Raw genomic sequence first — 26,131 nt, forward strand, 5'->3', positions numbered from 1 at the left:
ATATGATTATTTATTGTGGGTTGAAAACCCGATATGCTCACCAGGCTCCCAAGCCTGACCCACTCAGTTTTAATTTGTATTACAGGGAGTGGCGCGAGGGCATAAGATGGATGAACCATCAAGTTGTTTTGTTTACAAGTCTGTATATGTATATATTTGTTGAATGACTTGTAATGTTATCGTTTATGCTTATTGGTCTGTATCGGAAAATGACACCCCGAGTTTTGATTATATAATGAAAAATACATTTCTTTTATGAAATGCTTTGGTAAACATTGTTTTATCATGTTTTGTTTTTTGGAACAAATTCCGCAACTCTTTCAAATCAAAAGGATTTACTCTGAAAATATTTTAAAAGCATAAATGAAAAATCGGTCTTTTCTGACCGAGATTTTGGGGATGTCACAACGAGTTACGATATGTGGGTTGAATGTTGTACGATAGTCCTTTGGATTTGAGTGCTACTGCACGAATGCTGCTAGATTTGTGCTTTGTGGAACTCCTGAGTGATGGGAGTCAGCCACTAGGTGGATATGACAATATCCAGGAGGTGGATGGCTGGCATCATGAGAAGTTCTTCAACAGCTGATGGCAGGGTGAGGTTGGGAACCTAGGGAAGCCTAGGATATGCTCCAGTGAGTTAGTGGGGCGATTCGGTGAGGTTGGGAACCTAGGGGAGCCTAGGAGGTGCTTCGGTGGATATTGTGTTGCTGTTTAGCAAACATTTAGTGCATCATGGGAGTAAGTGACTTAGAGGATTTGGGATGATTCCGGAGGAAAGTATGGATAGGTGTGGAAGGTAGTATTGGGCCCGTACTACTGGAAGCACAGGATCCATACTTGAATCGGGGAAAGTCATGGAGAATCTAAGAAGCCAGGGAAGGAGAATTCTTTGTTATGATTGGACCGTGGGGACAGCTGTTGTGCAGAATGCGGATAAGCATGCAAGGGGAAGGACCATGGTTTGGTCCCGACTCTGGTGGAGAGCTAGTTAGCAGAAGGTTTCCAGGATTTTGAGTTCGCCTTAGATCTCTTGTATCAAGCAACAAGGATTGATTGTGCGATTTATTTCTCTTTCGGGATTAGAGACTATGTCTTGGGGGTTGTTTGTAGCCCGGTTTAGAGAAGAGATCGCTTCAGCTACTGCAGTTCATCCGTGGATGATTGAGCTGGTAAGTGTGCCAAGGTGCGAGACCCTGAGTGATATGATTTCTAGAACTCGAGAACAGGAATTGATTTGGAGCACATTGGGAAGAGGGAATCAGATCAGGTGCATACATTGGAGGGTCACAAAAAGGGACCCAAGAGTTCGATTCAACTTTTAAGAGGCCAGCAGGGCCGGATTCAGTACAGTTCTTGCGGGAAACTGCACCAGGGATTTTTTCGTTTCGAGGGTCTTAGTAAGTGTACCTCTAGGTTTGGTACCTTGCTTGTGTTGGATTATACCTTCAAACATTGTCATCTGCCAATTGCATACCGTGAGTTACGGAGTGGTTAGTGAAAGGTTGTATCACTCTTTGCTGGTTTGGAGCGTTCAATGTTATCTGGGTTTAGGGTCGAGCTCGGCCCAGGGACATGATGCGGAAGGTCCATGGTCAGGATTGGTAACTCAGCCGGTATGCTCGAGTTGGCTTTTGGAGGTGCCAGTGGAAGTGGTCTACTGCAGAGGTTTTGGTCTGGGCATCGGTTATTTGGACTTCAAGATATAGGTGGGGCATCATTTCAAGGCGTCTGAGATTATTAGAGAGGCTTGGGCCCAATTTGGAAAATTGGGCCATATGTGGGCCATAATTGGGCCTTGAGGATTATTAGCTATTGGGCCATTAGAATGCCAATTGTTTGGGCTAGAATAATATGTTCGGCCTTAAAGTAAGTCTATATAGAGTTTTGGGCCCAATTTGGAAAATTAGGCCATATGTTGGGCTTTGGCCCGTTACTTGTCTATTTGGCCTTTGGAGAGTGAGTTGCACCTTGGGCTTGGACCCCAATTATTAATTGGGTATTGTTTGATGTTGACAGATTGGGAATATGTCATCCAACAGCTAGAGTTTTATCCATGGGATTTCAGTAGTGCCAGGTGAGTCTCCTCACCATACCGATGGGTCTAAGGCACCAAGGTCAACCCATTCAGTTAGTTGCAGTGTTTATTGTAGATTCACTACTGATATGTCTGGTACCCATGTATATGTGGTATGCTAGTGATTATGTGGTATGCTATTATGCTAGCTGTCTTTGTGATATTTGCATGGAAGACCATGGGGGAGCCTATGGCACCGGATGTAAGACCATGTGGAGAGCCCATGGCTTTCCTATTAAAGATCATAAGGGCAGCCCATGGTACTTGGATGTAAGACCATGTGGAGAGCCCATGGCTTTCCTATTGAAGACCATGGGGGAGCCCATGGCACTTAGGTGTAAACCATGTGGGGAGCCCATGGCATCCTGGAATAAGACCATGGGGGGAGCCCACGGCATACGTATATGTTTATATGCATGGTTATCTGATTGATATGGTTATGTGATTGATATAGTTATCTGATTGATATGGTTATGTGATTGGTATAGATATCTTATTGATATGGTTTATATAGTTGTTATAACTAATGTGTATTATGTGGTTATGTGGATTGTATGGGGTATGCTCTGGGAAACTCACTAAGCTTTGTGCTTACAGTTTTGTTTATTGTTTCAGGTATCATCGATTTGGAAAAGAAGAGTTCGGATTCATCGCAATTCTCACACCTATGTTTTCCGCAACGAATGATTTTGGGATGAACTCTGATAAATGATTTACTTAACGATGATTTGAAATGTTTGTAATAAATGTTATCAATGTTTTAGTTAAATTAAAAATGAAATTTTTACCCTTGATTTTTGGGTCGTTACACAAATGACTCTGCATCTGGGAATGTTGGCAAATCATCCTGTTCAATCATACAAATATGGTGTCAATGTCAACTGTTAGGCATATGAAAATGGTCTTAACTGATAATTGGAAAAATGTTACCTGAACTGAAGTTCTTCAAGGAATTCAGGTGTAAAAAGATCTGGTCTAGTGGAGAGACCCTAACCAAGTTTAACGAAAGTAGGACATAAATTGTCAATTGATTTACTCCCATAGGAATTAGAGTTTCAAACTTGCAATTATCGATGTTTGTTTAAGGTAAGATTGATCAAGAATTTCAGAATTTTGGTAAATTCAACAAAATGGGGAACTCACCTTGAAGGGACGAGAAGCATATTTGAATTTAAGAAATCTTCGTTGTCAACATGATCGGCGTTCTTTCCTCTTCTATTGGTAGCCTCTGCAAAAATCTGATATCCAAAATCACTACAAAATCTAAAATCACTCATATCTTGTAACGCCCGTTGATCCGAGCTAGTCAATTTGGAGACGTTAAGCGTCAAAAATGACTTTTTGATAAAAGATTATTTAGAATGAATAATCTTAACTGAGTGGTATTATATGTTTAATAAACTTCGTATGAGGAAGTTATGATTTTTCTAAGTTTCAGCTTAACAGTATGCAGCACGAAACCCGAATTTGAGATCGAGTGATTTTTGGTCGAAGCAACCTAAACGAGAATTGAAGATCTCGTTATTAGTAAAATAATATAATAAAAATAAATTCAAAGTTAGCCGACGGAGTCTAAACGAAAGTTGTAGATCGTAGTCTCACCTACGTGTGGATATAAAGAACGTCGAAAATGGAGTTCGTATGAGGAAGATATGAATTTTTGAAGTTTATTAAATAATTAAAGTATTTAATTTAATTAATAAATTCGGATATTATCCGAAGAGAGGATTCACTGGTCTGATCCGAAGGGTACGCCCAGCGTAACCTTTAAGTAACCCCAGCGTACCTCGGTATTATGCGGTCTGAGAGAGAGAGCCACGATTCACCACCCAAAGCTCGACACGTGGACGGCTGATCCGAACTACGCCCCGCGTAGTGCCTCGTACGCCTAGCGTACGTGCGAGGTTTAGCCCCTATAAAAGGGCAGCGAGGCCTCCGGCTTTTGTTGCTAATTTTTACACTTCTTCACCCTAAACTTCTTTCTTCTTGGCATTTTATACCCCCGAAGGCCCGATATTAGTCCCGAGTCCCGAAGCAAGTCCCGAAGCCCCGAGAACCCGAGAAAAATAGTTTTCGAGCCGAAACTTTGCCCTCGTGAAGCCCGGTTTTGGAGAAAACATCCCGGTTTCGTCGGAAAAGATTATTTCAAGAGACGAGATGTTGTCCGATCATCTTCTAATATTAATTATTTGCTATGAAATATGTGCTATGTGTGTAATATATTGTTGTTTATTTGAGATGATTGTGGAATGGAGGAATTATATAAGTTTTAATGAGTTAAACTATATATGTATTTTGTATCTAAAAATATGTTGGGTAGAACATGAGTAGATGAGGTTGTTGGTAGGTGATAAAAGGTGGGTTGGACCATGAGATAAAAGGATAAAGAGATAAACTTGTTTTAGATCCGAGAGTATGGATCAGAGTAGGAGGTTAGTTTTAGATCCAAGGGTATGGATCAGATTAAGAGGTTAGTTTTAGATCTGGGTATATGGATTAGGTAAGGAGGTAAATTTTAGATCCGGGAGTACAGATTATGTATTTTTGAATTATGTGTTCATACGATAAGGTATCATGCGTATAGTCCCTTTTAGGAACATGATTTTTATACGTGTATTGATTAAAGTATGAAATATACATATGTATGTAAAGTATTTGTTATTGTCCGAAATACGGGTTAGATATATTTGATGATATACAACGTGCGAATCAGTTATGGTTCAATATGTGTTAAGATGTGAATATATGATATTATTACTTAAAACTCTATGTTAAGTATACACTAGTTAGCATTGCCTAAACGGAGTTAATATCGAAAATTGATTATAAGCATTATAGGCTTCCCTAGTGATGGGTTAAGACTTAAATAGGGATGTTTAGTTTAATTAAGTTTGGACATTGGGTAGCCTCTTATTAAGAGTACGTGTGTTGTGAGATTGATGATCGGTGGAGTACGTCCTACATACAGAAGTACATTTTATGTACGAAGTATTTTTCAAAGCTCTGTGTGTAACACCGTAAAAATTTGAAACCATTTTTCACTTTTGAAACCATAAAATATCATTCACATTCATTTTAAAAACATCGTATCAACATTGTATCAGTACAAAACCCCAAGATCAGAATATATATAAACTCCAATGTGTGTGTGTGTACGAATCATGTCGGCGCCTTCCCGCGCTCATCACTGGAACCTGAAACACATAACACAACAACTGTAAGCATATTTGCTTAGTGAGTTCCCCAAAATACCACATACAACACATACGCCACTCGAGGCTATAATGCGACCCTTCGGTCGATGTGTCTCAGCGGGACCCTCCAGTCCCGTAGCTCGTTGGACCCTCTGGTCCGGTCATAGCTCGTTGGACCCTCCGGTCTGGTCTATATCATCATACAACATACATATATCACATAGCACATAATCTCATACATAACACATAAGACCCTCTGGTCATCGCATAATACCACTCTAGGTAACGTATAGTGAGAAGACTCACCTCGGTGTCTCGGTAAATATCTGACTCGGAAGAAATGTGATCTAGCCTCCGCCTAATCACATAAAGTAATACTCTCATAAATACAATTGTACTCAACCCTAAAAGTCAACAAGGTCAACGGTCAAACTTTGATCCGACTCGTCGAGTGCACTAGGGCGACTCGGCGAGTCTACACGTGTCCACTGACTCTCTTAGTCCCTCTCTTGGCACATCGAGTACTTCCCCTGACTCGACAAGTTCCACCCGGCATGAATCGCGGGGCCACCCCGACTCAACTCACCGAGTCTCAAGAACAACTCGGTGAGTTCCGCCTTGAAATCCAGTCCCCCTGACTCTCCCTGACTCACCGAGTTATTCCCCAACTCAGCAATTCCACTCATTGAGTGATTTACGGGAAACCCTCATCCTACTCGCCGAGTCTGTTCTTCGGACTCGGCGAGTTCATGCCATGCACAAACTCCATAGGCCTCCTGAGGTCAGATCTGTTCCATACATTCATAGATCTGGCCTTCCCAAGCATGATAATCACGTAAAGTTCAGACCTTGACACTCATATAACATCTAAATTGTGACATCCCCAAAATTACGGCCAGAAAAGACCGGTTTGTTTATGCTTTATAAAAATCAGAGTACTTCATTTTATAAAAAATGTTGCGGAATTTGTTCCCAGAAAAACATGGTAAATACGTTATTAAAACATTTTCGAAGAAACGTATTTATTCCATTTTAAAACGTTTGGGATGTCATCGTTAATACAGAAACATAAGCATAAACAGAACTTACAATGATTTACACTAGTGATCTATATCTCTTTAAATCTCTCAGTGTAATGTCACTTCATATCAACACCTGTGATATACATAAACTGAGTGGGTCAGGTTGGGAAACCTGGTGAGCACATAGGGTTTTCAACCCACAATAATATAATTATTTTTTTTAAACATCAAACAATCAACCCAATTACCCATTCCCGTTATCCTCACATTACATCCCTAAAACATCTAACACAAGGGACCTAGTCAAAGGACTATCATTGGGATGGAGTATACCTGGTGAGCACACAGTTCACACAGTTCGAATAAACACACAGTTCGAATAAACACACAGTTCGGTTAAACACACAGTTCGAATAAACACCTACAGGTTGCGAGCCTGCTAGTGTTCCACTGGACTGTCTAGAATAGTCCGTGGTTGTCATCTATACTCCGCTAGATGACTAGATCATCAAGAACAGCTATAACGAGGCCTCTCATTATTTTATTTTGTCACACAGCAACTATTATATCTACCCGTGTTTTACCCCGCACATTATGTAGATATAAAATACTTATACAGTTTGAATCACTGAAAACATGTATAAAACGTTCTTCCAATATAGATAGCAAGTATACATATAATATATACACACAGCACGTAAAATACTTCATATCTATGTGTAAGCTGAAAGTAACTATGCACTCACCTGAGTAGGTGGTGACTCAGCACTCGGACAGCGCTTCGATACTCTCAAAACGATATTCCTTCGATAAAACCTAGTACCGATACCACTAGGGTTTAGTTTAACGATAACCGCGACAAATTAATTAGTCTGACTATTATTAAGCATTAATAACGCTCAATATAACTCATAATAATAGCCCAAATAATTATTTTAAGGACCTAATAACATTCCTATAATTATTTGAAAGCTATATTAAAAATTGCGTAAGCGTAGCACACTTACAGCGAATTTTATCGAAAACCGGGACTTAATTGGAGCAGCGTTTCGAAACCGAAAAACTCCTTTTTCTCGGGATTCCGGGAGCCTCGGGGCTTCCCTAGGGTGCTAGGGGTTTAACTAGGGCTTAGGGGGGTTAAAACCCTTTAGAGAGAGAAAGAATTTTAGAGAGAGAAAGAAATTGGTTTGAAAAAGTGTGAAAATTCCGGAGACCCTCGCCCCCTTTTTATAGCTGCGAGGCCTCGGACTACGCGGGGCGTAATCCTCGGCTACGCGGCGCGTTCTCTCGGATAAGGATGCCAGCTTCGCACCAACTGGCTCGCACCCATTCTCGGACCCGGACCAGATCAAGCACGCTGCGCGTACCCAGCTTCGGACGCGGGGCGTACTCCGGACGCTAGGCGTACTCCGGACGCTAGGCGTACTCCGGACGCTAGGCGTCTCTTCGCTACACTGGGCGTAACCCTCGCACCAGGTGTCATCATCAGAAGCGGTTTCATCCGACGGCTGGGAGTTCGGCCACGTCATCACTTCATGCATCAGTTTCGCAAGTTCCCTTTCCAACTTTAAAAATTCATAACTTTCGCGTACGACCTCCGTTTTCGACGTTCTTTATATCCACGCGAAGGTGGGAACGTACTCTACAACTTTCGTTTAGACTCCATCGGCTAATTTTGGCTCGATTTTAAATTTTATATTATTAACGGGCTGAGACACGATTGGTCCGTTAAATCCTCATAACTTCTTCATCCGACACCCGTTTTCGCCCATCTTTTTCTCGTTACGCTACTCTCAACGAGATCTTTGATTCTCGTTTAGGTCGTGTCAGCTAAAAACCGCTCGATCAAATATTCGAATTTCGGGCTGTACACTACTAGTACGAAACTTCGAAAAATCATAACTTCTTCATACGAAGTCAGATTTGGGCGTTCTTTTTATCGATGTTCTTAGTTTAACATATTCTACGACTTCCCTTTAGATCGCTAAGGCTAAATCTCGCTCTATCGTAAATTCACTATTTACGCTTTCCGGTATCGTGCCGGTTCTGTCGCGAAACTTCGACGGGCCATAACTTCTTCGTTATAACTCGGATTTCGGCGTTCTTTATATGTACGGAAACCTTGTGACATACTCTAAAACTTGGTTAAGATTATTTATTCTAAATAATCTTTTGTCGAAAAGTCGTTTTCGACCCCTATTGCCTCTAAATTGACTAGCCCGGATTTGCAGGCGTTACATAAATGGTCTAACTTGGTGATTTAGCCCCAAAAATGACATCCCAAGCTCATGGCTCCCAAAATAACTCATAAAGCTCCAAGGGTTAAGGTCTCTGGACCTCTTTGGGTCCAGATCCAGAACATAGACTCGAGAAGGGACCAAATGCTCCACTTATTCATCCTCTAAAAGGGATAGAAAACCCTAACACTAAGAATCAACATCAAAACTGAAGAAGGTCCGAGCAAAATACCTCAATATGATCTCTAAGAACTCAGAAATCACCACAATCTCTCCTCCTTCAGCCTCCTCTTGCCTTGGTCGCCTCCTTCTTGCAAAAACACCCACAAAAGGATCAAGAATGGCCTCTCCTTCCTCACAAACGCTCTAGATATCTTAGGGTTTCTATCTGGGGGTTGGTGGCCGCAAATGACGGCCCTAAGGGCCTTTAAATAGGTCTCAAACCCTGGAAATGAGGGTTTCATTAAACAGCATGGACTCGTTGAGTCCACTCATGAACTCGCCGAGTCCAGCTGTGAACTCGCATACGAATCCACGACCATACTCGGCGAGTTTAGACGCCAACTCGCCGAGTGTGACATCCCCAAAATCTCGGCCGGAAAAGACCGATTTTCATTTATGCTTTTAAATATTTTCAAAGTAAATCCTTTTGATTTGAAAGAGTTGCGGAATTTGTTCCCAAAAACAAAACATGATAAAACAATGTTTACCGAAGCATTTCATAAAAGAAATGTATTTTCATTATAATCAAAACTCGGGGTGTCATGTTCCGATACAGACCAATAAGCATAAACGAATACATTACAAGTCATATAACAAATATAAACATATGCAGACTTGTAAACAAAACAACTTGATGGTTCATCCATCTCATGCCCTTCCGCCACTACCTGTAATACAATTTAAAACTGAGTGGGTCAGGCTTGGGAGCCTGGTGAGCATATAGGGTTTTTAACCCACAATAAATATCATATTTAATTTTCACCAACCAATAATAACCCAATTACCCATTCCCGTTATTCTCACTTTAATGTCCCTAAAACAACTAACATAAGGGACCTAGTCTAAGAATATTTCATCGGGGCGACAACACATGCTTCGGGGGTACCTCAGCAATATAAGTCAAATAAGGCAACCATGAGGGGGATGGAGTACAGCGAATGAACACCCAAGTTCATTAACACCTACAGGTGGCGAACCTGCTAATGTTTCCACAAGACTGTCTAGAATAGCCAGTGGTCGTCATCTAAACTCCGCTAGATGACTCAATCAAACAACAACGAGGCCTCTCATCTGTTTATTACACACCAACTGTCTACCCATGTTCTACCCAACATATTAGTAGATAAAAATATACATTTGTATACATAGTTTAAAGAAAACCTGTATAGCATGCTTTAATCAACACATATATCACATAACAGATGAGGCACACACACACATAACACATATCTCATAAAGAAATAAGCAGATCTATAAGATAGAAGAGAGTGAATACTCATTCACACATAACACAACCAAATATATACACATAGCACGTATTTTATATATAATACTTCATATTATTGTATTTGGAAGAAAATAACTACACACTCACTTGATCAAAAGATGATCGGACAGCACTACGACTTGCAAAAGTAGTAATCCTCAGCAGATCTGGAAGATCTCTTCAAAAATCGAACTTCTCGCGGGCAGAGCTTCGACTCGGGAACCGCACTTCTTGGGATCTTCGGGATCTCGGGACTTGCCTCGGGGCTCGAGTATGATACCGGGGCTTCGGGATAGCTTCGGCACGAAAAACGATGCAAAAGACTAGAGAGAAGACAAGAAATTGAACAACAAAGAAGGCTGTCTTCGGATCCTTTATATAGAGGCTGGAAGCCTCAATTACGCGGGGCGTACAGCAGTACGCAGCGCGTACTGCTTCAAGTTCGTAAGCGCATGCGTCATCCGAAGCCACTTGCTGCGATGTCGACACCCTCGGAGTACGTGGGGCGTACTCGAGTACGCGGCGCGTACCTCGGATCAGATCAATGACTCGTTCGGATAATGCTTCCGAATTTTGAATTAAATATAAATACCAAATGATTAATAAACTTCGGAAATTCATAACTTCTTCATACGAACTCCGTTTTCGACGTTCTTTATATCCACGTGAAGGTGAGACTACGCTCTACAACTTTCGTTTAGACTCCGTCGGCTAATTTTGACTTTATTTTTATTAATTATTTTTAATAGGCCGGGACAGAAACTTTCGTTATAAATTCATAACTTCTTCGTTTGACGTCCGTTCTCGCCTAACTTTTTATCGTTTCGATACCAACAATGAGATCTTCGATTCTCATTTAGATTGCTTCGGCTAACAACCGCTCGATCTCAAATCGAGTAAAACAGGTTGTATACCGCTAAGCCGGAACTTCGATAAATCATAACTTCCTCATACGAAGTCAGATTTGGGCGTTCTATATATATTCGGAAACCTCGTTTCAACTACTACAACATTAACCAAAGATATTAAGTTTATTTTACACTTAAATTTTGACGCTTATTTTCATTCTTAATTAATCAAACCACATAATTAAGCAATTAAGCACAAAACACATAATACTCAAATAATACATTATTATTATTTCACAACGGGTTATAAAGGTTAACCTAGACTATTATATTGCTAAAAGTGGCAAGCCCGGAAACACAGGCGTTACACCGAGTCTCCTCACAATTCCCAAAAATAAAAGAACAAAATAGGATACTTGGGAATCCGGATGTTACACTGTGTCTTGGGTGCTTGTGTCAGGGTACTATTATGTTCTCGGGTACGATTCTTTCACATACTAAAGTACTATAATGTGACAGAAGTACTATCATGTACAAAGTCTTCTTGACAATTTTGTGTATCGGTTACTGGAGCGTGCGGGAATACTCTATTAGTATTTCCCCATACTTTTATTTTGAGAGAGCTTTGGAGTCAGCGTTTCTTTTATGAAGTGATCGACTGAGCTTCATATGTCAGCGTTTTCTTTCACGAAGTAATTAAGGGAACTTCATAGACTGCCTAATAAAGTGTGTCGGTAATAGACCACTGCTTGGTATGTCTGGTGTTATATTGTTGGATGGGGTGCTTCTGGGGGTGAAATACCTCATGTATTCAGGCCACTACTAGGCAAAGTTCGATGCTGGGATAGGTAGAGTCTGGAGGTATAATACCTCATGATAGTCGGACCACGCCTAGGCATTGTTATCTAGATAACTACCCCTGACTTAATTGTCTTGTGGTTCTTTCTTTTACGAACGAAGGTTCGTGATGAAACTTATTCCATTCCTCTCATTTGATGTCTTTATTAATCCTCGTTTGCTGCCAGGGAATTTTCGAAGCTGCTTCGTCAGTTGTTGTTCATATCGATTTCTTAGGCTAGATCTCGTAAGATCATTGTATAGGGTCAGTATGTGGGGATCGACGGGATGGGATAGATTGTTTTAGAAATATGATTTATATGTGTTAATAATATTAGTGGTTTTGCAAGATCGAGATATACATTATTATCACGTGGTTTGAACTAAGAGCTTTCGTACTCTATGTTCCTTAGGTGATTGAGTTCACCAGGGAGATTTGAACTAAGTGTTCACTAGATGTTTGAACTAAGGGTTCATTAGGTGTTTTTGAACTAAGTGTTCATTAGGTGTTTTTGAACTAGGTGTTCATTAGGTATTATTGAACGGAGTGTGTTCAATGGGGGTTCTTGAACTAGGTGTTCATTAATTATTTTGAACTGCGTGTTCACCAGAGGTAATCTAAGAATCATGGCATCACTAGACTTTGTGCCAGTTCCCTAGGGCAATCCTTAGGAATGAATGGGAGAAGGGTAATTGGTTCTTAGGATAAATCTTTAGGAAATAAATGGAGATGATGGGGGTGGGTAATTTGATTGATTTTTTGATAATTGAATATAATAATTATATTATTGTGGGTTGAAAACCCTATATGCTCACCAGGCTCCCAAGCCTGACCCACTTAGTTTTCTTTGTATCACAGGTATCGATACGAAGATATATTTCATGGAGAGATTAAAGGAGATGTAAAATATTTAGTGTAAATAATGTAAGTTCTGTTTATGCTTATGTGTCTGTATCGGAACATGACATCCCGAGATTTTGTTATATAATGAAAATACATTTCTTTAAAGAAATGCTTTGATAAATCTTTATCATCTTTTGGGAACAAATTCCGCAACTGTTTTCTTCAAAAGATTACTCTGATTTTGAAAACAAGCATAAACAAATCGGTCTTTTCTGGCCGTGAAATTCGGGATGTCACATATCTCCCGATCTCTCTTTCCCTTCTTGATATCGCACTAGCACAATTTTGATTTCCAAATCGGACCTTTTTCAAAATCTGCAATATAGCTTGAAGATGGAGTAAACACATAGAGAAGACGAAGGTGCAGCAACAATCTCGTCGGAGTACATCAGAGAATTGTCAAATTGAATGTGTTGCAACTTTGGGGAAACAATTTCACAGACAGGAAGCTTTCTCGATGTGTCTTCAAACAAATTGTAACATTCAAAAAATTCACGTCAAATTTTTACTTTTAATATCAACAGAAGAGATCGAATATTAATTGTTTACAAAACATTTCCAAATCAATTATCATCAGAGTGTCCCAAAACAGATCATAAAGAGGAGGAGCAGTACGGTCACGCCTTCGCCTTCCCACGGTCTCCTGAAGTACCTGAAACAATAAACTAGAAATTGTAAGCCCGAGGGCTAAGTGAGCTACCCCCAAAATACCAATACCACACTGATAAAGACCAATTCAGTAACGGTCAATCAATCAACATGCATACTGGGCTATCGGCCTGACTGGTCCGTCCCACTGGGCCTACAGTCTGTCTAGATCTATCCCGAGCCTTCGGTATGACTGGTCCGCCACGTGGGCCTACAATCTCCCCGGACCGCTCATAGGGTATGTTGGCCTTCAGCACGGAGCAGGACTGCCTCAACCCAACCAACAAGCAGATAACCATGTGCGCATAACTATCCTATACGGCATATACACACATCAAGCATATCTATCTTACTGATCATCAATCATGAAGTTCTCTAGAACACTGACCTAGCGGGTCACTAACATACCAATCCCTACAGATCATAAAACATAACATACTGTCTACCCTGATTCCAATCAAGCAGATTGTAATCACATGTAGCATGCCATAACTATAATAAATAAAGGGTCGGCCTTGGTGCCGTAAACCTTGTCGATATAGTGAGGAGAACTCACCTCGCAAATGTCGACTCGGAAGGTAAACTCCAACTCTCGGATCACTCGACACAGGCTTCACCACCTATAATCATAGTTCAACATACTCATAAGTCCTTAACCTTATAAGGTACTCCATAACCCAATAGTCAATCCCCTGGTCAAGGTCAAAGTCCTCAGTCAAGGTCAACAGTCCATGTTGACCTCAACTCGTCAAGTACACCCAGCTACTCGCCGAGTCCCTTGAAGCACAATCAAACTCGCCGAGTCATCAACGTGACTCGTCGAGTTCCTTTGAATACCGATCAAACCTTAAGGCCACCCGTCGAGTTCCCTCCTTGCAACTCGACATATATACACGTGTACGTGTTCTTGGCTAAAACTCATCCGACTCGCCGAGTTGTTCTTCAACTCGTCGAGTTTATGGCAATCTTCATCGGACTCGCCGAGTTGTTCATCCAACTCGTCAAGTTCATGGCCATCTTCATGCGACTCACCGAGTTTCTCATCCAACTCGTCGATTCCATCCAGTCCTTTTTCCATACAGACCTATTTTGAGCCATGCAGCGGCTCAAATTCACAGATCCAGGTTCCTAGAGCATACTTATCACGTAAAGTTGCAAACTTTACGTACATGCATTGCTTTAAAAGCTCTTAATGCCAAAACCAAGCTCTTAATGGGTCTTCATGGACCAAAGGAACCTTAATCTCGACCAAAGCTGGAACTTTATGCTTCTATAACCCAAAGAGGGTCCAGATCTGAAGTTACAACTTCACATCTAGCCCATAGCTTGTCATACCAACTTGATATCCTTATAAAACCCTAAATCTCACTCAAAAAGGGAGGTCTAGACTGAAATAAACGAGGGTAATAGCTTAATACCTTCCCAAGAGATGTCCACAGAAGTAGATTCAGATTTCCTCCCAGCTTCTTGCCTCAATCACTTGCATTCCCCAAACTCCCACACCAAAATCTTCTCTCAAAGCTTCAACACACAATGAGCACACACACATACGAGTTAGAGATGCAAAGGGGGCTGCAAAGGGGCTGGAAGAGGCCTGAGCTTCTTTAAATAGGGGTGCAAACCCCGGAAATTAGGGTTTCTCCTTTCCAGCTCCTACTCGTCGAGTCCCACAAAGGACTCGCAGAGTAGCTCACTTAATTCACGATCCCACCCTCTGCTACTCGACGAGTAGGGCTACCAACTCGTCGAGTAGGGCCTAAACCAAGAAATTTATTTTGAAATAATACCTGAGAATCGGGGCGTTACACAAATTAACTGGTTCGCTTCCTGTTAATTTGTGTACATGTAACAAACTCGAAACCCTAATCGCATTAGGGAACTTCTTGTTTGGACCAATTCCAGAATCTCTGGGTGATTACGAATCGTTAGGTCGAATCTGAATGGGAGAGAATTATCTAAATTATTCGATTCCCAAAGGGCTTTGGTTTGTCCCAATCGATTTCAATTTCTCAATCGATTTCAAAAAGTATGTGTGTCTGTGTACGAGTGAATCCTTCTAAATCGATGCAGGTTTCAAACATAGCAATTAGTGTGTGTGTGTGTGTGTGTTAATTTCAATGTCTCTATGTATGAGTTTTTTGAGAGAGATAGAGAGAAAGAGACCCTTTTTTATTTTTTAATGATTAAAATAAATAAATAGGTATAAATTGTTTTTAAAGAGAGAGAGAGAGAGAGAGAGAGAGAATATATTTTTTTAGGTGCAAAAATGGTCCCTTATAAGTGAAAAGACAAATATACCCTCATGTGAGAGGCACATAAGGGGGTTAACAGCAACAAATTAACGGAAGCTAAGTCGGAGGACCAATTCTACGTACAAACTAGTCCAAAATGATCATAAATCCAAAAAAATCGAGGTTTTGACTAAAACCCCAAAAAAATGCATACCATAGGGATCATTTTTGCAATTTTGTCAAAGTTAAAGGCTCACAAAGCTCATGCTTATATATATATATATATATATATATATATATATATATATATATATATATATATATATATATATATATATATATATATATATAACTTATCTACAAAAATAATCTCGGAATAACTCACTAAACCATCCTATTTTGTCTCAATTTATTTTTGGGTAAATTACACGAATGGTCCATATGGTTTGGGGTAATCTGCGTGGTTGGTCCCTATAAAGAAATTTTAACTCGGGTCATCCCTACAATTTGTTTTTGTTTCGAATTTAGTCCTTTTTTTACTTGAAATGACCATATGACCCTTCTTGATATTTTTAATCAGATTTTATTATTAAATTAAATTTAGAAAACATTTATAAAATGAGAACCCGATCTCACCATCTCAATAGTCACTCCACCTAGTCATCACCGACGCCTGCAACACCGTCACCGCTTTCGGTATCCTCTACTACCACCACCGCCGGTCTCCTCCACCACCACTACCCAACTTATAGCGACCTTCTCTGAAAAAGTTGAAACCGGAATTTTGTGTTTTTCTTTCATTGACATCTAAAGTTTTTGCCCCTACATCTTGTAATCACTCCAGCAAACACCCACAAGCTCCTATTCAGCTAGCATACATCAGTTCTTGCTAGCAAAACCAACAAAACAAAATTTAGATACCATATAAATCTAAACAGTGATTCTGATTCCTGATTCATATACAACCCCTTTCCGATTTCTAATTCCTACACACAAAACCCTAATTCGCAACCCTATAAACCATATTTATCATCTACCAGATTCCTAATTCAATAGTATTTGCTCCACCCACCACCAGATTCTAATTTGCAAAAACCCACCTAGAAATTCATTACATTTACTCCAAATTCACCATATTGCATACTTGCTTAAGTCGTTTTTGGCAGTCAAGAATATGTGATCTCTAAAAACCATATACGACACCAAAGCTTCATTTTTAAACCGAAGATAAAACATATGCAAAGTTGGTTTTGCAACTAAAGGGAACTTATCTCAGGCCATCCCCAAAACCTGAAACCAGATCAGTACACAAACATTGACAATCGATTTGTAAATAGCAAGATTATCGAATAACCAATAATCAATACTCGATTATTGCAAATTAACAATCGATGTTTGTTTACTAGCGAAATAGAGAGGGCAGAGTACATCGACGGAGTAGAGGACAATAGTGGTTGGTGGATGCTGCTTGACGTTGACGATAGGACAGGCGGCAACAACATCGTGGTGAATCGAAGGCTTGTAGTGATATTTAGGTCACAAAGGGGTTATTTTGGGGTTCCATCACCGATGAAGTGAGAGGTGGAAAGGGAGAAGAATCAGATGCAGCTTGCCAGTGAAGATATGAGAGGGAGGAGTTCAAGTCGCCGATGAGGAGGGTCAGGGAGGCAAACACGATAGTGAGGAGGTGAGGATATGAGATGTAGATTCCCAATATGAATTGTTTTAACAAATACATTTTCTAAATAAAAAATTTAAAGTAAAAATATGAATATTAAATTGAAAGGGTAAAATTGTCTTTTTATGTTTAATAGGGACCAAACGCATGATAAAAACATATAATAGGGATGGTTCGAGTTAAAAATTCTTTCTAGGGACCAACCATGCAGATTACCCCAAACCATAAGGATCATTCGTGTAATTTACCCTTTATTTTTTATTGGCAAATTGCATTTTTTCGAAAGCATTTTCAGATTACTTCAAGATGAAAGGGATCATAAGAATTCATGGGCGTAGCTCAACCATTTTTACAAGCAATTCATTAGCAGCTAAAAATAAGTCATGGTTGATAAGACCCTACCCTAGAAAAGGAACGGATGCAATGAAATCCATTTGGGAATAGACCATAAAACCAAGTCACAGGCCTGAGTGCAACAAAATTCACACCGATCCAACCATCCTTTTCTACATGGCTGGTTTTTCTGGGAACCATTTTCATGCTTTTTCTAATATCGTAATTCCACTCTTCACAAATTCACGGATTTTTAATCGAAAAGTCAATCTCCTTGCGACGAATTACAAAGGTCGGTGGATAACAAAATTCCAAGTATTACTCAACCAACTTTCGTATCATCAAGTTGTCGATATTGACAATGATGATCAAGTCCATTGCTTCCAAGATGTTGTCGTTGGACTCAGATCACATAAAGAGCTAGGCATAGACACATCAAGGTCTCAGGTATCTCAACGGGTACTCCATTAAAGACTTGCATGACTTTTTGAGGTCTGCTTATAAAGCTAAACTCCAATAATCATATTCATAATCGAAGGCCTTTTTGATGATAATATCAAGAAAAGCTACCAGAAGACTAACAAACGAAGCATGTATTGTAAAAATGGCACAAAAGCTAGGTTACCAAGTAGTGTTGGCCAATGTAACTCTTACTACCAATCTTTCAAGCTTTGCTTGAATTGTGAACTCTTGTGATGTTTTTTTTTTGTTGGGAGTTCATGGAGCAGAACTAACAAACATGGTGTTCCTGCCTGACAATGCTGTGGTGGTGCAAGTGGTGCCACTTGGTGGGATCGAGGGGTTTGTGAAAACGGACTTTGGGGACCCATCAAAGGAGATGAAGCTGAGGCATTTGAAGTATAGTATAGGAGTGAAAGAGAGCTCATTGGCAAGACAATATGCGGCTGATGATGTTGTTTTAAGAGATTCAATGGTGATACACAGGCAAGGGTGGGATGCAATTAGGACTACTTATCTGGTTCAACAGAATGTAAAGCTTGATGTTCAAATGTTTAGATCCACTTTGCTAAAAGCTTTGGAGCTTTTACAAAACTAACGCCATCGGAATATTCAAGTCAGTGAATTTTCGAATTCCCAATATCATACTAAGAATTAAGAACAAAAAAAAAACGATAGTTTTCTTTACATAAATTTGTTAATTGTAATGATACACACTATTTTTCCCTCCAAAAGGAATAAATGAATAAATAAAAATGGAAGCAAATTTGTCGGTATTGTATCACCTGGCACAACACTTTGAAGTATCATTGATTTTAGAGTAAACTGCACTTTTCGTCCTTGTTTTGTTAATTTTTACATATATGGTCCCGGAAGATAAAATTTAGCCTTTTTGTCACATTTTTTGGGAACAGCTCAGGCGTTAAATTCGTACAAATGACCATTTTGCACGCGCCTATCTCCTTCACATCTTCCAAACCCTAAAATCAAACAAAAAAAAAAGCATGACAAAGATACAGCAGTAAAAAACAACAAAGCACAGCACAGGGACGAAATGTGTAATTTAGTACTTACCTTGGTTGGTAAAGATTTTGCAATGGGACTCAGCGCCTCTTTTTGTTTGTTTGTAATAAGGAAGAAATATGGTCGATAGCCTTTTTTGATGAATGGGTCTCACCGGTTAACCAGTGGAGAGCCTCAGAGGCAGCGCTTTTTTCAGCAAGTTTTTTACTCCCACATGGCTGCCCAACAAAATCCAACCCATTGAAAACCACAGTGGACCGGAACTTATTGTTTTTCAACTGTGATGTCTTGTAGCTTGGTGGTTGATGCCCCGCTCTTAAAAGCATTGTTTGTAAGTGATTCTTGGAGTTATCATGCTCAGCTACACTCCCACTTGTTGAAGACATGGATGCGGGTTTTTTATTTTTTGTTTCTTTCTTTAAAACAGCTTGTGATACTTTTCGACCGTGGACAAATCTACCCTCACATCTGTCCCCGGATACTAGCAGTTTTAGAGCCTCCACTAGTCCCTTTTCGTTTTCATTGCCAATGTCTATTTTCGGATTCAAAAGCTGCAATTCGTATTATTCATTTAGCATTAAGATTCAAGAATGAAGGAAATGTTTTCATGTCTGATTAGATGGTTTGTTTACCTTCATCTGGATGAGTTCATCAAGCTCTCTTTTTAAGGTCAGATAAGTGGCTGCTAACCCAGGCTTCATGAAGAACTCCAAGTAACCCCCCAACATTTTCAAGTGTCCATCCTATCCAAAAACATAAAAAATAAAAACATGCCTAAAAACTCCATTAATGAAAAAAATAAATAAATAAATAAAAAAGGAACATACCATGGCCCCTTTGGAAACGGTGCCTCCAAATAAGAGAACTACAGAATCGGATACAGCTGTTGAATCCCTTAGAAAGACAGTATTCACTTTCACCTTTTCATTGAATACAAGCCATGGATATGGAATTCTTGGTTCCTGAGCATTAACTGAATTCTACGTTCGAGAATTTACACATTAATTAGTTAATTTGAAGTCGGAAAGTTTTTAACCAGTGAGATGAACTTAACTTACTAAATAAAGCAATACAGGACCATCTTCCATTGTTTTCAATGATACTGATTTCTCTTTATTCTGCCAAAAAATAAAAATAATAATAATAAACATCATATACATAGAGCCATTAATTAGTTTGAGAGTTGACTGTCACTGACCACAACAGAGCAAATTCCGGGGAAGAGGCCTGAGCATATGATGGCTCGGATGAGATGTTGATCATGGCTCCATGTGTTGCATTTCTCCATATTTTCAACCAAACCACAGTCTCTAAGCAGATGATAAAACTGCTTCCTAAGAGAATCAATAGCTCTCAAAGTTTGTGAGGAAAGGAAATTTCTCCAACAATACTCTGCACCCGATTGCTGTCTTTCAGCAGCTTTCCAACCATCATAAGCACGAAGAAGAGCAAGGTGGTCGCTGTTATCACCTCCAGAAAACTGAGCTTTTGCAGACTCAGCTAACTAAAAGTTCAATCAAAAACAAATTTATATATTTAAAATTTAAATTTTAATTAATAATCAAACCTTGACTGTTGGTTTGCTACTTACATCCTTCTTCTCAAACGGCATCAAAAATGGATCTCTCACACTTAAACCAGCAACAACAGTCATTATTGGATCCAGGCAGTTGAAGATAGCCCCTAATATTAACATCTTCCCAAGCTTTGGCTCAACTGGAAGCACTGACAACTTACGTCCTGCCACAAACCCAAACCAATGTTCCAAATTATGAAAACAAAAAGGAAATCAATCAATTGAATCCAATTCCAAGGTGTTCTGTTCTGTTCATTACCTAATACTGTAAGATTCTCCTTGTCATCCAGAGCTCCAATTATTTTCAAGTATTCAATAGCATTTTGAACCTGTAATATGATGACAGACAAAATATATTTAGCAATTTAATGTGTATGACCAAAGTTAATGAATGTTGAAACTTACTGATAAAGGTTCGGGTGGCTGCAAGGCCTTTGATAAAAAGTCTGAAATACTACCAAGTTGCAAGCTTTTAATTTGGAGGCATAAAGACTGTAAGGGTGTCCTCAAAAGTTCTGGAAGTTGATATTCAGCAAAAGCATCATATACAGATCTGGGATACAAGTGGTAGCACTCCCCTGGTTGCACACGTCCAGCTCTTCCTCTCCTCTACCATAATAATTAATAACATAACAGATGAGATGAATACATAACAAATTTTAAAAAAAAAAAAAAAAAAGATGGAGCAAGTTGATGAGTCTTACTTGGCGAGCAGAAGCCTTTGAGATCCAGGCTGGAAGCAAACACGGGGTGTTGTTGAGTGCGTCGTAGGAAGTCTCTTTAGCTTTTCCACAGTCAACCACGTAAACTACATCATTGATGGTGATGCTTGTCTCGGCCATGTTAGTGGCTAGAACTATTTTCCTGATGCCATCTTCAGGTTTATTGAATATCAATTTCTGTTAATGAAAAAAAAAAAAAAAAACATCACCACCTGAGGGCTGAGGCTGAGTTCCTTAAAGGTGATAATAAGGAAAGGCATTACCTGTTCTGAGCTGTCCATCGAACCATGGCAGGCAAGCAGCAAAACTTTGGTTGGATCTCCAAGTAACGGATGAGATTGGAGTTGATCCTTGAGAGAATTTATATCATCCCAACCAGTCATAAACACCAAAATAGCACCTGGCCTTTCTTTTTTACATATATGACAAACAACATTCTCAATAAGATTGAACCCAATTGAATCCGGGTTCCAACATGACAGGGAATCCCTAGTCCACGGGTTTAACTCTCTCAAATCAGCAGCTCCAAGAGCATCCTGTTCCAATTTTCAAACCACAATTTATTTTTTTTAAACAAACAAACAAGTGAATACTCCTATACTACCTCCGCAGCTGAAGCAATTTGGGTCTTCCTTTTACGAAGAGTTTGTTTCTGCATTTTCCATGATTTCTCTTGGCCATAATTATCAATTTGATTATATGTTGACAGCCTATATCCAGTCATTTCTAAAATATTCTCCAGAAAATAGCTCCGAACTGGATAAGTGAAACCCTGCCAACAAGAAATTACCAATAAAGGCATAGTAATATTATTATTATTATTAATCGCCTTCATTTTTTGTTAACCTAAGTAACTTACAGGAATATGCATCATTGGAGCTCCACCAAAGTAGGAGGAGAAAAGCTCAGCATTTAGGGTTGCACTCATCAAAATTAACTTCAGTTCTGGTCTGCGAGGAAGAAGCTCCTTCAACACGATAAGAAGAAAATCTGCCATGAAATGAAAATTAATAAATATACTTAACAAAAAAAAATAATAAATAAATTACCCACCCTCATTCATCCCTCGTTCGTGGATCTCATCAACAATGACATGAGTTACACCTTGCAAGCTCCTGTCGAGTAGTAATCTCCTAAGCAAAATGCCAGTAGTGCAAAACAGCAGGCGAGTATCTCTTCCTTTTATTCCCTCAAGCCGAACTTTATACCCAACCTTCAAAAAGAAAAAGGAAAAAAATGTTATTATAAATATTGAGAGACTTTATAAAAGTGTGAGAGAGAGAAAAGTTATTTACAGAATCTCCAAGCTTCTCCCCTCGTTCTGCAGCAACCCTCTCAGCAACTGACATAGCAGATATTCGTCTGGGTTGGGTGCAGATAATACTGCAAACTGCTCCACGAGCAGCTTCAATTTCAGACTCTAAGATGTATTGAGGTAGTTGTGTGGTTTTACCACACCCCGTTTCACCAGACACCACAATTACCTGCCAAAACAATTTCAATTTCACTACTTTCTATTGCTTAGACTTCTTAAAAATTTTGAACAATGATGTTACTAACCAAAAAATTTAAAACATAAAAACACGCCTTGGTTTAACCAAAAACTCCTATTGCTAACTAAAATTTGCATGAGTCTATTTTAGGGTTTTAATCTGAATCTTTGGTTGAATTTGGTCAAATTCACAGGCAGAATGAAGAATATAACTAAGCCAGGGTTTTAAACTTTTAATTGAAGAAGATGAAGAGGATGGATATGAAGACAATAAAATAGATCTTGAGTCTTGACACCATTGTGATGATCTCAAACTCTTCCTTCAGGAGGGGGATTTGCATAATGCATTTCAGTGAGAAGGGAGAACTACATTACATCTTCATGCCAGACCAAGACCTTACAACACGCAGACATTGCAAGATGTTCCCAGGAGAGGCCTCATGAGAAGAACACAAGTAGGCAAGGATGTTGTGGAAAAACTTGCTTTTAGGGGGAAGGACGGTTGTATTAGAAACACATATTGTTACTTGTTACTTGTTAGCCATGGAACCACTCACCGGCCCAACCAACCCTTGCATTGGGCATAAGTGAGATCAATTCTAATCAGGTCTTTGTCTTTCCATAGAATATTACTAGTGTGAATTAAGAATTTCATAATCAACTATGCCATTTTAGGTTTAGGCTTTTTTGTTGCCCCCGTCATTTAAAAAAAAAAAAAAAAGTATTTCGTAAACTTTTCTATATATAATTTACAACCAAAATCCAAACCTAACGCATAACCAAACATCAATTTTCAAGTAATTATACCCATTCTTATTCCAACAGTCATACCTACTATCAAACTAATACCACTAGTGATTGCAGATTGCAAACCAAATGCTACCTTAGTTCTTGGAATCATTAACACTGAAATTGTTTTGGAGTTCTGTCATATACTCAACAGTTTGTTTATGCTATGGAGATAACTACATTAGTCTTCCCTATAAATCGGCTAGTGTTTTGATAGAATTACTCAACAGTTAGGTTGCATAGGTCCAGCAATATCAAGTCAAGCAGTTAACACTAACATTTTCCCTGACCAAAGCTACACTGTAGTGTATTGTAATAACTAGGATGTCAATATCCCAAAATTAAACACTTGCTATTATTATCCCAAAATTCCCTATATTTATACCACAATACCGATAGCACTGCAACAAACAGACTGTGCCAGTAGTTCAATTTTTATACCACAAATTTGAAATTCAAAACTAAATATCGCAAAAAATTGAAAGTTGAAACATGAATCCAAAACACACCTGATTTCTGGAAATAGCATTTAACAATGCTTCTTTCTCTTTATATGCAGGTAGGCTTCTCCGTAGTTCTTGCATTTTTTGGCCTTCAACAGATTCCTACAGAACAAATTGATTTGTCATCAGCATCTACCAGTACAATGATACAGTATATATGATAGTATATCCATCCGTGGAATGTAAGAATTACAATAATATACTTTTGCAAATAAGACTAAGATAAACCTGCCAATCTTGTTGTTTATTTCGCAGCTGAAAACTCTTCCTCCGGAGAATTCCCTCTGCAACAGGACTTTGTCTGAGAGGCTCATCAGCCTCACCAACAAGACTCTCGGATGTTCTTGATGTAGGTAAGGTGTTATTTGGATAACCATCTCTGGTAGCAGACTTTTGTGAAAGGTATGATTTTAGATGATAATCAACCCGGCTGTGTAATTCTGAAGGAAGAACCACCTGCAATATTCATGGATGCACATAAACGCATGCATTAAGTTTCAACAAAGCAAGCGACATGAGTACTTACCTCTCTTTGCGGGCGCTTATCATCTAAATCTGATCTGTAATTTGGCAACGGAACTTTACTGAAGACAACTACTTTTGAATATTGGTGGCTGCAAAGATTATTAACAAGACAAGTACCAACAGTCAATAGTTTATATTAGTGTTTCACTTGTTGTGATATTTTTTGAACATCATTTATCCAGAAACTACTTTATCTAGACAGCAGTTAATGGGGAAAAGAAACTGGGCCAGGTGATACTCATACCTATGTAAACCCATCCGAGTAGCTAGTGCTGAGAGTTGCTCAAAATCTCTTCTGTCTTTTCTCTCTCGTGAAACTACCTCTTGCTCATCTTTATTTCGGATTAGTGTAGTTAGCTTCCACTGCCATTCTTCAATGTTATCAATAGTGGAAGCCCCCTGATCAACAACACGACAAGTAGGGCGACATTTAAGACATTTTAGCTGAATAGATAAGGCGTGAAAATATTCATGCCAATTCCCAATTGCTGTTTTTTTTAGATGTTGTCTTTTCAGTTTAAGACTACCGGATTATATGAAATTTGTAAGGATTTGCGATACTTGTTGCAGAAACCTCACGGTAAGCACTTCTAATAACGGAAAGCAAAGTGCAAGAATCAAAACAGTCAAACAAAACATAAATAAAACTAACCAAACTTTGGGGCAATTGCAAATTTTCACGGTCAGACTCCTCCTCGGAAGCATATTCGTCGTAGGCGTAGCGGCCGTAGGGCAAACTTTGCTGGTAAAAGTAAGGTAACGAGTAGGAATCTTTATTTCTCGTTCTCTTAATTAGGTGTTTGGAAGAAGAAACATGAGAAGAAGACGAGGAACAAATTAACACTAGCGCAGGCCTCGATGATGGAGGAAGAGGTCGGATGAGTCTAGGGCTTAAATGGAGGCGACGGCGGAGCTGAAATGAATTAGTCCTGAGTGGGTTCAGAGATACTCTGAGGTATTTCTGGATGAAAACTGCGGGGTAAGGCATGATGAAAATCTTGGGGTTTCTTCAGTTCATCGTTTTCGAGGGAAAACCACAGTTTCGTGGAGGGTTTTAGATGGGGTTATGGCGTTGTCCGTTGAAGGGCCAAGAAGCTCTCGACAGTGTTGCGTGGAGGTGGAACGGGCAGATGAGTATTTATACATTTACTATAAAAATAAAATTTAAAACCTATCGGGTGATCATGGCACATGTGATGATGATAGGAAAGTTTATTTACCAAAATTGTTCTGGTCTAGGGTATACTATAAGAACTGACCGGGCAGGTGGGCAATAATTTAAGTTATGGACAAAAAATGTAAATTTAAGAATAATAGTATTGTGTATGTATGTAAATTTAAGAATAATATAGTATGTACGTGTGGAGGAAGTTGTTCTAAAAAAAAATATAACGAGTCAACATTGCTCCTCTACTATCGAATTAATGTGGTGTGAATATAGTGATGATCAATGACGAATCTTGGATTCAAACTCAAGTATGGTCATTTTAATTGATATGGCAAATTATATCGGTGTGCATAAAGAAGGGACGAAGCATCTCTAC

The 26,131-nt window shown here is 39.3% G+C and overlaps 1 protein-coding gene and 1 pseudogene across 1 annotated transcript; one reads left to right on the top strand and one right to left on the bottom strand.

The window, feature by feature from the left end:
• Positions 1 to 18,624, top strand: part of LOC111915121 (alpha-1,3-arabinosyltransferase XAT2-like) — a 32,652-nt pseudogene extending 14,028 nt beyond the window's left edge.
• Positions 18,612 to 25,756, bottom strand: LOC111915139 (DExH-box ATP-dependent RNA helicase DExH3). Its single transcript, XM_023910816.3, has 20 exons — positions 25,240 to 25,756; positions 24,832 to 24,986; positions 24,589 to 24,676; positions 24,291 to 24,518; positions 24,069 to 24,164; positions 22,574 to 22,762; positions 22,332 to 22,491; positions 22,138 to 22,268; positions 21,883 to 22,050; positions 21,542 to 21,814; positions 21,261 to 21,455; positions 20,962 to 21,165; positions 20,816 to 20,885; positions 20,572 to 20,720; positions 20,179 to 20,484; positions 20,039 to 20,098; positions 19,808 to 19,960; positions 19,613 to 19,723; positions 19,032 to 19,531; positions 18,612 to 18,937 (listed from the first exon to the last, which is right to left on the bottom strand). Exons 1-19 carry the CDS (start codon positions 25,573 to 25,575, stop codon positions 19,061 to 19,063), a joined length of 3,543 nt encoding a protein of 1,180 aa, XP_023766584.1. The 5' UTR covers positions 25,576 to 25,756; the 3' UTR covers positions 18,612 to 18,937; positions 19,032 to 19,060.
• Positions 25,757 to 26,131: the final 375 nt, after the last annotated feature.

This window comes from Lactuca sativa, chromosome 8 (genome assembly GCF_002870075.4).
Source record: "Lactuca sativa cultivar Salinas chromosome 8, Lsat_Salinas_v11, whole genome shotgun sequence".
Classification (NCBI taxonomy): Eukaryota; Viridiplantae; Streptophyta; class Magnoliopsida; order Asterales; family Asteraceae; genus Lactuca; species Lactuca sativa.

What these genes read in the sequence shown, in the direction of transcription:
- LOC111915139 (XM_023910816.3), bottom strand. Translation starts at nt 25,575, where the DNA reads ATGCCTTACCCCGCAGTTTTCATCCAGAAATACCTCAGAGTATCTCTG. An exon ending in AAATTGCTTCAGCTGCGGAG is followed by an intron (nt 21,815 to 21,882) that starts GTAGTATAGGAG and finishes AAATTGGAACAG; the next exon opens with GATGCTCTTGGAGCTGCTGA. An exon ending in ATGAACTCATCCAGATGAAG is followed by an intron (nt 19,532 to 19,612) that starts GTAAACAAACCA and finishes TACGAATTGCAG; the next exon opens with CTTTTGAATCCGAAAATAGA.